General features: G+C 43.0%; 1 protein-coding gene across 7 annotated transcripts in view; it reads left to right on the plus strand.

The window, feature by feature from the left end:
• Window positions 1-13,511, plus strand: part of LOC147034330 (KH domain-containing RNA-binding protein QKI-like) — a 554,637-nt gene that overhangs the window by 166,168 nt on the left and 374,958 nt on the right. For all 7 annotated transcript variants that reach the window (XM_085880964.1, XM_085880956.1, XM_085880974.1 and 4 more), the window contains one exon: window positions 8,465-8,607. In XM_085880964.1, the coding sequence (XP_085737090.1) occupies window positions 8,465-8,607 (143 nt within the window). The remainder of the gene's footprint in view (window positions 1-8,464; window positions 8,608-13,511) is intronic.

A 13,511-nucleotide genomic window follows, 5' to 3' on the forward strand; every position in this document is an offset into this window, starting at 1 on the left:
GCGTAGCGGAACGTGTGAGTCATACGCCGGCATACGTCGTGAAATTTCAAGCATGAAAAAATTTGAGGACAACCAAAAAGTACAACGTTTAAAGCCAGCGTACAACGACGTATGGCAGTGTTTTTCAACATGCTCTCAATGTTATCAAAACTTACCCATGACGTATTCAACGTGTGCCAGCGTTTTAGAAAAAAAATTCAAAAATCGGCATATGTTGGCTAAAACGTCAAGGTGTGACCGGGCCTTAATGTTTAGCGTACCCGAAACATATTTCCAACCTATGAGTAACGTTTTGTAAGCACGCTACACGAACGTTGTTCACACTTTGCATCACGTTACTTGAAAGTACTACTACTACTACTACTACTACTACTACTACTACCACCATCAACATCAGTAAATTCTCTCCAACTACTACTACTACTACTAATAACATCGACATCACTAAATTCTCTCGAACTACTACTACTACTACTACTACCAACATCGACATCACTAAATTCTCTCGAACTACTACTAATAACATCGACATCACTAAATTCTCTCAAACTACGACTGCTACTACTACTGCTACTACTAATACTACTACTACTAACATTGACAACACTAAATTCTCTCGAACTACTATTACTACCAACATCGACATCACTAAATTCTCTTGAACTACTACTACCAACATCGACATCACTAAATTCTCTCGAACTACTACTACTAACACTGACATCACTAAATTCTGTCGAACTGCTACTACAGCTACTACTAATACTAATACTACTACTACTAACATTGACAACACTAAATTCTCTCTAACTACTACTACTACTACTACTACTACTACTACTACTACTACTACTACTACTACTACTACTACTGCTACTGCCATTGACATCTACTCAACATGGAGTCTGGAACACTGACGGGTTCCTCTTGTGAAGCCCATTTGTATATACCAATTCCCCTAAACGCTGCCAATACGCCATTATACGGTAGCTGTAAGTTAGAAACACGTTCAGTAAGTTCTGTAGTCGTCCGGAAGACGTCAATCAAATTCGTCCACATACGCCAATGTGCGTTTGAGATACGTTACACATAGGTTCAAAGCACGCTACTCATAGGTTCAAAGCACGCTACTAATAGGTTCAAAGCACGTTACTCGTAGGTTAAAAATTAAGTTTCGGGTATGCTAAACATTACCTCGACGTGTTTCGACTTATGAGTAACTTACAAGTAACGTGTGGCCGACGTGTGTAAACGATTGCGGAGCGTGCCAAGAACTTATGCCAGCGTATGCGGAACTTGTGAGCCATACGTCGAGTACGTCGTAAAATTTTCAGCATGCTTGAAATTTCACGACGTACTAGACGTACCACGTAATATGCCAGCGTACTTCATGGTTTTTCACCGTGCTCCCAACGTATACACAACTTACCCATACCGTATTCGACGTGTCCCAGCGTTTTAGACACATTTTTCATAGGTCGGCATACGCTGGCTAAATCGTCAAGGTGTGACTGCGATGTTGACACTTCCAATTTTCAGGCGGTTATGATTTAAATCTGCGTGCGGCAGGTTTTTAACAGAGAACGCCACGAGTTCGTCGGCGATACGTGCAGCGCGCTATGACTAAGTTAAACTATCGTTGGGCATAGGTTGTGAACGCCGACAACAGGCTAAGCATTCGTTGGTACAAGTTATCTTTAACACAACGAAACGTTCTGTGCCCGTTACTAATACATTATGTATACGACCAACACGTTATGAATACGACCAAAACTTTAAAAAAAACCTCAAAACTTCAGCGTACGCCAACGTTTTACGTGCATTTTTATACGTTGCCATTCCTGGCTAAAATGTCAAAGTGTGACTGGGCCTTTAGGAACACTCAACATTACTCCACTCTCTACTACTAAATTAACCTTTCTGAAATATTAAAGTCTGGATGAAATTGATTGAGATGCACTGTATAATAACAGAATTGGTATCGTCTCTATGTCAGGATGCCTGAGAACAATTTTCCTGCCAAAAACTGAAAGTTTTTGAAAAAGTTCACTAAAACAGAATTTTAAACTTTGTATAGCTTTTAACGCTGCCTTACCTCCCCCTCTCCTCATGCTACCTTCCCTTCCCCTCCGCTCATGCTGCTTTCACTTTTCTTCCCCTCATACTGCCTTCTCTTCCCCTTGCCTCACGCTGCCTTCCCCTCCCCTCACGCTGCCTTCCCCTCCCCTCATGCTGCCTTCCCCTCCCCTCATGCTGCCTTCCCCTCCCCTCATGCTGCCTTCCTCCCCTCATGCTGCCTTCCCCTCCACTCATGCTGCCTTCCCCTCCACTCATGCTGCCTTCCCCTCCCCTCATGCTGCTTTTTCATTCCATTCCCCCCATACTGCTTACCCTCCCCTCACACTGCTTACCCTCCCCTCACATTGTTAACCCTCTGCTCACGCTGCTTACCCGACCCTCATGCTGCGTTCCATTCCCCTCCCCTTACGCTATCCTCCTCCCAAACCCCCTCCCCTCTCCACCCCCATGGACATCTCCCGGTGGTCTCTGCGTGCTGTGTTAATGTGCTGTTTTAATGTACCGCTTTTTGTTTGATTCTGTACTGCTACACCTTCTTCACAAGCCCCACTGCCAAATGCAAGTCGAGAACCCCTCCCCTCATGCTTACCTCCTTCCAAAGCCGCTCTCCCTCTCCATTCCCAGTGTGTGTAGCTACGTTTTGTGAGGCGTCACTCTCCCCACCCCCCTTCCTGGTTCCCCCCTTCCTCACCCCTCCCAGCTCCGCCACACCTCCTCCCTCCTTGTTCCCCCCTACCTCTTCTCTTCCTCTGCCTTCTCCGCTCTCCCTCCTCCCTCTCCTCACTGCCCCTTTCCTCTCTTCCCCCCTCTCCCTCCTCTCTCTCTTGCTCTCTGTCTCTTTGTCTCTCTCTCTCTCTCTGTCTGTCTCTCTCTCTCTCTGTCTCTCTCTCTCTCTCTCTCTCTCTCTCTCTCTCTCTCTCTCTCTCTCTCTCTCTCTCTGTCTCTGTCTCTGTCTCTGTCTCTGTCTCTGTCTCTGTCTCTGTCTCTGTCTCTGTCTCTGTCTCTGTCTCTCCCCATCCCCTCCGTTTTCTCTCCCCACCCTCCCACCACACCTTCCCTCCCTCACACGCCCACTGCCCCTCCCCCTCATTCCCACTCCTCACCCTCCCCCTCTGTTAAAGGAACTATTTAGGACTGACGGTTTAGTTTTGAATTCAAAACAACTTACTCAGAGTGTAGCATGTATGAATCAGATTTGGAGTGAGCTGAGCAGAAGGGTGCAAAGTTCACTACATGTACGAGCATGCATACTTGCAGGCAGGCATTTGCCAGGTTGATAGTGTGGGTTTTAAATGCTCCCTCTCAGTTTTATATAGAACACGGCGGTTAAAAATAAAATGTTGCTATTTGGGCGTGTTTTATTGCCCTTCCCTTCCCCTCAATCTGCCTTCCTTTCCCCCACCCCTCCTCACTCTCCCACCCTCCTCGCACCTCACCTCTCCTCGTACCCCCATCCTCCTCTCACTTTCCCCCTCCACCTCCTCACTCTCCCCTCTCTTTTTCTACTCTCCTCTGCGTATTCCCGGCGGCGAAACGACGGATGGTATTTGCTCGTATAATAATAAATGTCCGTCCATCTGTCAGTCTGTCTATCTCCTCCATATCTCCAAAACCATGAAACCTTACAACAGCCCCAAACTTTGCATGCATACAAATGGAAGTCCAAGGTGGTGCATTAATGAAAACTGGATGGTTGGATAAATTTAAACACCCCTTTCGAAGATTATTTAGAGGGTGCTCATCTAAAAAACAAAATCAAAATAAGCCTTGCTGCCATCTTGGTAAGTGTGTGTGTGTGTGTGTGTGTGTTTTTGTGCGCACAAAGGCATAGAATGTTTTAGCAAGGAATTTTTTTCACAATATAACATATTCCTCCCACCCTATTTTTTTTTCTCCCTATCGAATACATAAATTGTTTTCGACCAGATGGACAGACAGTGGAATGCAGAATTAAAGAGGAAAGCGAGTAATATAATATACAAGATCCAATGGCCATTGCTGATACTTACGACATACTTTTATTTGGAAGATGTGATATATGAAGATAGTTTAACACAAATAAATGACAAAGGTTTCAGGGTCCATCAACAGGAATTGTGCAAGCTCTGTGCACCCAGGTGTCACATATAGTTACAAGGTGAAAAAGTACCTGTCGTAGCATCTCTTGTCATCCCCAATTATAACCGATGATCTTTATGTGTAGCATGTATGCTTTCTTAACCCATTAACCTTTCTTAACCCAACCATTCTTAACCCAAACACACTGCAGACTCTTGAATATCAATCTTGTCCAGCATTCAATAAGTTCATGAAAGCAGATTAATTTATTTTCCAAAATGTTTAACACAATAAATTTGATGTTAATCACATCTCTCACTCATGATGGCAGCTGTTGCCAATAACTCTCGTTTATTAACCACTGCTGTTTGCACCTGGGAATACAAATACAAAAAGTTACCTTGTCAAGTTGGAGTAGGCCTGCAAGCCTATATTTGCACAACAGTAAAGCTTCAGAGCTCCCTTTGTTATTACAGTGTTGATGCTACTCCATTGTCTAAATTAAGGTGGTGTAGGCCGACTCCAATCTGGTACGTTAACTTGATTATACTTAGCATTAATAATTATTCTCAATAGCAATGTTATTTGTTTGCAATCACCTTCAATGACATCATGCCTCCTTTAATAGCTCCTGCCAGTCTTTAAAACTTTCCTGTGCCTGATGCAGCCTGCTTGGTCTTGACTGTGTCTTCTTTCATTTGTGAGAGCTTCATCGTTTTCCTCGCTGGTCTTGTTTTCCAGCTGCAGCATTCTATGTCATAATCACTTCAGGTAGTTGGTGCTCCTTTAGCGCAAGTGCCTGTCCAATTCGTAATCCTCTTTGAGTCATTCCTGAAAGTGTAACCCAAATTTTCAACTATGTTTGCATTGACATTTGTTCACCATAATTTTGCCTTTTTTTAAATGGAATTCAACTTTCGATCCAAGGATATTGAGCTCTCTGACACCATTTCTTCAAAAAGTCTTTTCGATTCGTTCTTTCTTCACATTCTGCAACGAGTCTTTGGAAGTCCAATTTGTGCAACTTCTTTGATTTTACAGTAGATTGGAATCTTTCTTGGACAGCGCACAATTTGAAATTGGCTTCTGAAGCTCGATGCCATCTGGGCATTTTCCGTAGTGCCAAGTAATTTTTCTACAGCCCTCGGCTCATCACGAGGAGGATGGATTGCATTATGCAGAGGAATGGAATTTGCCTTAAAAATGTGTATATATATATATATATATATATATATATATATATATATATATATATATATATATATATATATATATATATATGATATAATATATTACAGGATGTCTCAATAAAACATAAAAGCTTGTTGTTGGCTTAACGGTTAAGGTGGTTGGCTGGCTCAAAATCTTAGAGTCTAGATTTGAGCCTGTTTTGACGTTAAATAATACCGGGTGGGTTGACTCAGCCTGTCATCTTTCCGAGGTCGGCAAAATGAGTACCAACTTATTGGAAACACGGGGGCACTGCATCAGTGGCACAGCCACACTACCATAAATGATGCAACTTGCAGCCACAGGCTGCATACGAAATAATTAAATCAAATGTACACAGACTTGAATAAAAGTTAACGTCATATCTGATCTTGGATAGCTGTTTCAAACTTTTTGTCCTTATCGGTTGATCCAAGATCAATTCAAATCCACCCAGCAGAGATATTTACGACTCTCTTACCAAAAGCATTGGGACACACTGAAACGTGACATAAACCCTTCAAACCCGCACATGCACATTTTTTTCTCACAATGTAAAGCAACACACTCTCTGCTCTTTCCGTGCCCCCCCCCCAGGTTTCTGCAGGGCACACGATTCGTACACAACTCCCTTCTGGTGATACTACCTAATCCAGGACAACTGCTCACCTCTACTCATTTGTTCCTCGTTTTCCCCACTTGTGGAATCAATTTCCACATCCCCTTCAATCTCATTCTTCCCTGCAGGTCTTCAAGACAGCTATTTTCCACCATCTCAGATCATTCCCAATCCAAAACCATGTTTTACACTCGTTCACCCCCAACCAAATCCCTCCTTCCAAATTTCCAGTTTTTTCTCCTGAGTTTCCTTCTGTATCCATTCCCCTCCTGAGAGTTTCATTCTTGTCCACTCTATTGATCCTCTCCTGCCCCTCATTCCTCCCCACACCCATTGTTTGTCCAAGTCTCCCTCTGTCTTGGCCTTAAACTCTGCTGTTGATCCGCCCCTCTCTCCTGTTCCTTTTGTCCTGTTGTGTCCTGATCCATTCAGTGTACTCGTACTAGCTCTTCCATGAGACTTGACTATGTATACAAAAAAAAGAAACAAAAAATCCACGTCTTGTAAATATTGTACAGTGTATCTTATTGTGACAGTTTGGGTAATGCTGCGCTACCTACATCTTTCATACAATACTACATTGAGGGCTCTTGCATCTCCCAGTATGTACACACCTTGCAATATCGATGTGTTTGTTAGCAATTCGTTTGAGTATAACAATGTTGAAAACCTGGAGTGATCAGCCCAGAGCCCTGACCTAAGCCCAATAAATTAACTTCTCTGGGATGTCTTGGAACGCTGCCTGAAGTCCAGATCTAATAGATCATCGGTGAACCTGCACTTGTTTGAAGACGTAATGGTGCATTATTACATCTGACATATCTACCAATGGTGTTGACCCCTTGTAGAAATCTTTCAATAAAATCATATGTTGTTTACAAAAGAGACATTATGTTTGGTGTGAGACAAAATGGCCTAGGTCCGAGATGCCTTGGTATTCCCATGACAACACGATGCTCACATGGAGCTGTTATTAGACAATGGTGTTTATATGGGGCACCTTACGTCACACCAAGGTACAGTACTTGTCTTGAAAAGCCATGAGACATTTTCTACGAAATTTCTACAAGGTCAATAACACTGAGACCTAGAAGGACAATTATGAATTGTGACTGATCTGCATATTTCCTTGCTGTCCCAATACTTTTAGTAATAACATGTACCTAAAATCCAATGTAGAAATCTTCACTGCAAGCAACGATGTATAAAACAATATTCATTCACCCGAAAGTCTCACCGAGGTACATGTGGAGCTGTCCGATATTAGGCCAAAGGAAGGGGAAACATTTCTGGTGGTGAATGTTTACCGGTTCGTCACATGCTTATGACAACACCTTTGGCTTTTTTTTTTTTGGTGTGGTTGTACATCTGTTCTTCTCTGGAAACTGTATACAGCTTTTATACAAGCCATACTTGTGCTCCATACTGTGCCTTTTCATTGTGTGGTAAGTACAGGGTGGGGCAGTGAAACGGGAGATTAAAAATACCGATCTCCGCTATACCAACATGATTGCAACCTTTTCGACTGATCAACTAGCTACAAGGTTTCCTCAAGTTAATGAGGCCAGTTGGTTTCAACAAGATGGTATGACGTCTCGTACCACCAGAGTGTCAATGGCCGCCATACGACTACCATTTCATAACCACATAATCTGCAGGAATAGTCACATTACTTTGCCTCCAAGGTCCCCAGACCTGTCAGCATGTGACTTTTTTTTATGGGAGCACTTAAAAAGCTCATCACCCACACTATTGAAGAGCTGAAAGAAAGGCTTCGTCAAAAAAAATTGCTGGAATTTTCTTGGAGATGTTACGCCGCGTCATGGGGAACATGCGTGGAAGACCCGAGGAATGCCCGTGTAGAGATGGAGGTCACCTCGACGATGTGATCTTCAAGAAATAAATGGCATGCTATGTACTTTAAGATGATATATTTGTAACTTCGCAAATACAAAATGTTTATTTCATTCCCGAGTTTTTAAAATCTCCTGTTTCTCTGCCCCACTCTGTATAATTGATTGAGAAGTATCATCTGATTTACTTAACAGAGACTACATCTCATTAGTGGGAGAACTAAGCAAACAGATGTAACTGAAATATCAGAATATCCAAATAAAACAATAATTATTTCGTTTACATCATGAAGATTTTAATGATGTTTTTAACTATAGAAACTGCCTTTAATCAAAAGAAAAACATTCTTGAGCAATTGTACCGCAATTATTTTCAAGTGCCGGTGTGAGAGGCATTTCCTGGTGATGTGCCAGTGAGAGTGGCAGGAGTATTTCTGCTAAAACAATATCTGCATAATTTCCTTCTTAAAGGAAAGGCAATGCATTTAACACAAGATAACGTGTTCATATAATTTGAGATGGAAAAGTTATTTATTTATTTATATTACTTGCGTATACTGATAAGAGTTGATCTTTCAGTGTTGTGGTTAAGCAACGTCACAGTTCTGTGCACTGATGTCGCATGTTTATCGGTGCATGTGTGCAGAAATAAGCCGGGTGCGTAGGGCGATGTACGATGAAACGGTCAGCAATTCTGGGGCAAAGCGAAGCTTGCAGCTCCCAGCACCTACCGGCCCCATTGTGCAGCTGCACGAGAAGTTGTACGTGCCAGTGAAGGAACACCCCGACGTGAGTGTGTCAGTGAGTGGCACTCAAAACGCTTGCCATCTCCGTTTGCTTATCTCTTTCTGTTCAAAAAACAAACCCCCCCCCCCCCCAGAAAACAAGTGAATGTTATTCTTTGACGATTGCTGTCTCTTCATTAGCTCTGTCGTTCTTATAGATCGTGTATTGCAAACGTAAAGTAATGAGTTTTGATATTGTGCCAGTGAGACAATCTCGTTCGTATTAAATTGCAGTCACTTCACCAACGAGGGGCTTTTATGCTTGGCAGCTAGCATATGCGACATCGCTGATGGCGTAGCTTGAAATAATTGGTATATTTATTCTGAGAAAGAGGATGGGAAAGAGATTGAGAGAGTGAATGAATATGTACTACACTTTCTTGGTATAAATGTGGCCAGGTGTTCCCAAAAATCGAAATGGCGAACCTTTCATTTACTTGATTGCTCAATAATGTTTGAAATGATGTTTTACCAGTGCACTTCCTCTCATTTCCTCATCATCCATCTGCACTTGACTGACGCAAGGTGATATCCCTTTTAGATCCTTACAGGCAGAGTTGTGCATGACCTAGGCAAGGAGCAAAAGCTCAAATGGTTTTGAAGAGTGCTCAGAAAGCCACGGGTCAAAGGGGAAGAAAACAAGGATAGAAGCTGGTCTTCTATCCTTGTTGATGAGGGACAGCATGAGATGCTGTTTGGTCGCCATTGTAAAAGACTGGAGGTAAGAACATGACTTGACAGACTCAGGGTGACATTTGCAAAGATATAAAAGAAGGGGGTGGTGACAAAGGAGTGAGCAGTAACCTTGGATTTGGGGGAAAAAAGTTGCAAGGTATTGGTAGTTTCTTTTGTGGAAGAGTGTAATTCCCAAAGTGACTTTTGTATACAGTATTCCCTTTTGGATTTTGGATCCACATTCCAGTCATTTCGTTACTTGAAATAAAGTAACCTTTCGATGACTCACCGGCCGAACACTGATCATCATCGGTTCCGCTGCATGGGTAAAGATTTCCTGATGTGGTTAGGCTTTGCGGAGTCATAAGATGTGCTGGAAAGGCTCAGTGATATTGGGCCCCTGCAGGAACCAGTAGATTGATCATATGCAGGAAAAAGGACATTAATAGACATTAATGTACTTTCATGTTAATTTTACAGACACTATGTATTATTATACAATACACAAATCGACATTTGAATGTGCTTGGGAATTTTCATTGCATACAAGCCAAGTGTTCAGAGTGGAAACCAAAAAATACCATCTAGATTTTAGATGGTTCATGAAAGGAAATTAAAGGAAACGCAGAGGAGACATCTTAGAGGTTGTCATTAACCACCCTGCCCTCCTCCCTTCACCGCACTTCCTTTGAGACGCTCCATCATTGAATGGATATTGATGGAAACCGAACTCTCATTCCTCTTGTGTTCCCCCGAGAAGATGAGTTACAGGAGAGACTGTAGCGGGAGAACAAGAAGATGAGGGAGGAGAATGGGAAGGATAAAAAGACAGACAGAGAACCAGGGAGATAGATTGAGTAAGGACAACAAAAGGAGATGCGGAAAGTGAACGGAACCAAAGGAAAAGATAACTTACAGCCAGGTCTAGTAATGAACGCCGAATAGGCTTGATGGTGTGACCAGAATCTAAAAGCATTCCAGGCAGGCATTTGAGAGAAATACTTACTGGAGGGTGTCTGCGATCTTTGCAGTGCAGATGTGTGCCTATTGACGCTCACATCAACAACTAGTTGTTTTGACATTGGAATCTCAAAAAATACAAAACAAAGTCGAAGGTGTGTTTCCCCCTTTCCTTTTTGTTCCATTCCATTCCATTCTGCTCAATCTTTTCCATGAGCCTCGACCATGTATATACATTTTTTTTTAAAAAAGCACAGTTGAAAATTTTTAATGTCTATTGATGGGTGTGATAACGTGACAGTCAAATAAAAGAGGCAACATGGCATCAGGGGTTTGACAACTGTAAAGGTGTCTGTTGAGGGAGCTCGGAAGGTTGAAAGAAAGGGATGTTTGAACTGGGGTTTAAAAAAAAAAAAGGGTAGCGGTGAAGAGATGTGTAAATACCTGCAAAAAGGATGATAAAATGGTCAACATAAATGAATTATCCAAACTAAAACTTTACTGGATACTTTAGAGTGGGGATGTGATTGCAATGGAAAGGCACATGGACAGAGTGAAATAGATTGTCCATAGCATCTTTCACGATTGCCAGGGTTGTGGCATGTGGTTTGTTGAATAAGTATTATGAAATAAGCACTTTTGGCACGAGCTTTCAGCACTTTCTGCTGCCATCTGTCACCGCTTCCACCCTCCCCCACACCCTATACAAAGTGCTCGTTCGAGTGGTGTCTGAAAGAGAATATTTTATATGCCACTTTCAGTGGCTTTTTCTTTTCAACATGTGTGGCTGATCGTACTTTTCAGGGACGACAACAGGACCGTTCGTTTATCAAATTTGGAGATTATTTCCATCGAAGTCGCTTTGTTTCTCTTGCCGCTCTCCTCGTTTTCCTTGCTATTGCTTGATGGATGCACAGGACCGGCAGGACAGCCTGGAGGGTACGCACGCTCGCGTCTGAGGTTCCTAGCCTCGTTTGAATCTCGATGCGGCTATAAGCAGTCTCCCTGGTGTTTCACAGTCTGGCCGATTCATCAATGTGTGTGCCGTCCCTTGGATGGGCGTTAAATCGGGCGTCCCGTCTTCTGGCATTGGTTTGTGCACGTTAAAGACCTCAAGGTGTCCTTCGTGGAGAGTGGGCGATTGATCGGTGGTACCCTTGCCAATTTCCAAATTCCTGCAATGATCTACAGGGGGCACCGCATCAGCAGCACAGCTGCAACCCCATGAAATTATTCCACCTGCAACCAGCCTTGTGCTGCATATGAAAGAAGAAGTCTCATCGCTGCCTGGTGAGCACGAATCCTTTCGAGACACCCACCAGGTGGAATGTCCTTGGTCCTTGGCCATGACCCCGACAAAAACTCCGACAAGGTTTTCATGGGCGCAAGTTGAGAATTTCATCGTAATCTCAATCGGATCGAATGACCAACACCGACGGCGTATTTTAATATTTTATTTCATTACAAAAAAAAATCTCATCAGCGTGACGTCAGTTGAAATACCTTTGGTTGCATTGTGTTGTGATTGAGGTGAAAATTGCATAGCTTCGCTTCTTGCCCGACATGTTTTGTGCTGCATTGATGGGTGCAGCAGTGAAACTTCGGCAACCTAGTTGTTTTGCAGCTGCTGTGTATATGTGGTGCAGCGTTCGTAATGCTGGTGCAGCTTTAATGAGAAGCAAAATCTTCTTTATCTTGTTTTGAAATTATGACAGCACACCCAGGACCTGTCGTGCAAATCAATGGCAAAGTAAAATCTCAGCTTCAGCCTCCTCCTCCCTGCCTCCTAGTGAGACATTTAGCAAGATATGAGATGTCAGAAACAGTTTGGGAGGGAGGAGGACCTAGATATACGTTCAAGCTCTAAAAGGTGCACGTCGATGTGGGCTATCAATGCTTGAAGCACCTTGTATGCCCCAATCATAACTGTGCTGTTCATCCTGGAATCTCAGTGATTTATGTCGAGTCACAAAGAGATCTTTTGCACAGGACAAAAAAAATTGACAACAGAAATGGATCAGGTTTGCCCTAGTACAATAGTCCAGTACTTTTAATGTGAGTATCAAAGCTTGAGAGCAGAGAGTGCGAGAGTAACATAAGAGCAGTGAACAGAGGAGCACAACAAACCAGACAAGGTGGGGAACAGGTGGGCTTGATTTTGTGAAGCAAACTCGGTTGGTGAGAGTCTAAAGACCTCAGCTAGTTACGGGGTGGGGGGGGGGGGAATTGCTTGAGCAAAGGAAGGTTGAGATCAGATGAAGAAAGGGAGGTAAATTCCACATGTGGACAAAAATTGGGGGAAATGGGGTTGCAGGCAGATAATCACCTGGTTTGTTGATAAATACTTGAGAAGCTGGGGTTGGAGGCAGATGGCTGATAGAGCTGTGTGTACGAGATCAAAGCTCCAGTAGAAAGAAGAAAGGCCGGCTACCGATCCACACATTTTCCTAAGATTTCTCTGCATTTCTTATGAGATCCGATGAGACCTTTTTTGAGAATTTTGGTGACAATTTTATCAGATCACATAAAAAACATCATCGTTTATTTTCGCAAGGGTTATGACAATGCAGCAAGCCGATGTCTCCCTCGTGAGATACGGTATTAAAATATTCCTTTGATTTGGTCAGTTCAGTTTCACGCACTGACTTGTGGCTAAAGTTTCTCCATGTCATCTCAAACATGTCTGCTCTGGTTTTCACGAGAACTCTGTGGTCTTGTCTGTTACAATTGAGTTATCCTGAAGAATGCTCCATGAAGCCTGCTGCTGGCTTAACGGGTAAGGTGGCTGCTTTAAGATATTAGGGTCTTGAGTTCAAGCCTGTTTGGCGGTTAAATAACACCAAGTTGGTTGACTCAGCCTGTCATCCTTCTGAGGTCGGCAAAATGAGTCCTAGCTGACTGGAAAGAGGGGGCACTGCATCAGTGGCAAAGCTGTGCCCCCAGGAATGATGCAACTAGCAGACGCAAGCTGCAGACGAAATCCTTACGATAATTCACGGACCTCCTGTTGGTTGTTATCTCCATTTGTGTGTTTCAGGAGGTGGGAGAAAGTTCTCCCAGAACTCAAAATCTCCACCTCCTATTTTGGTGAAGGATCATCATTCATGAACCAAATTGTCAACTGGTTGATGAATCTTTCTCCTTCACCATTAGTCCCCCATGCTTTATGCGTGTGTGTGTGTCATACCACTCCTGCATTTCTGGGCCGATTACATCCAGACTTACCACATGAGAGCAGTGTGACCCCAATGAATGTATAGGGCTGTTTTATCT

Source organism: Eptatretus burgeri, chromosome 1, assembly GCF_056783735.1.
Source record: "Eptatretus burgeri isolate ZD-2024b chromosome 1, Ebu_testis_v1, whole genome shotgun sequence".
NCBI lineage: Eukaryota > Metazoa > Chordata > Myxini > Myxiniformes > Myxinidae > Eptatretus > Eptatretus burgeri.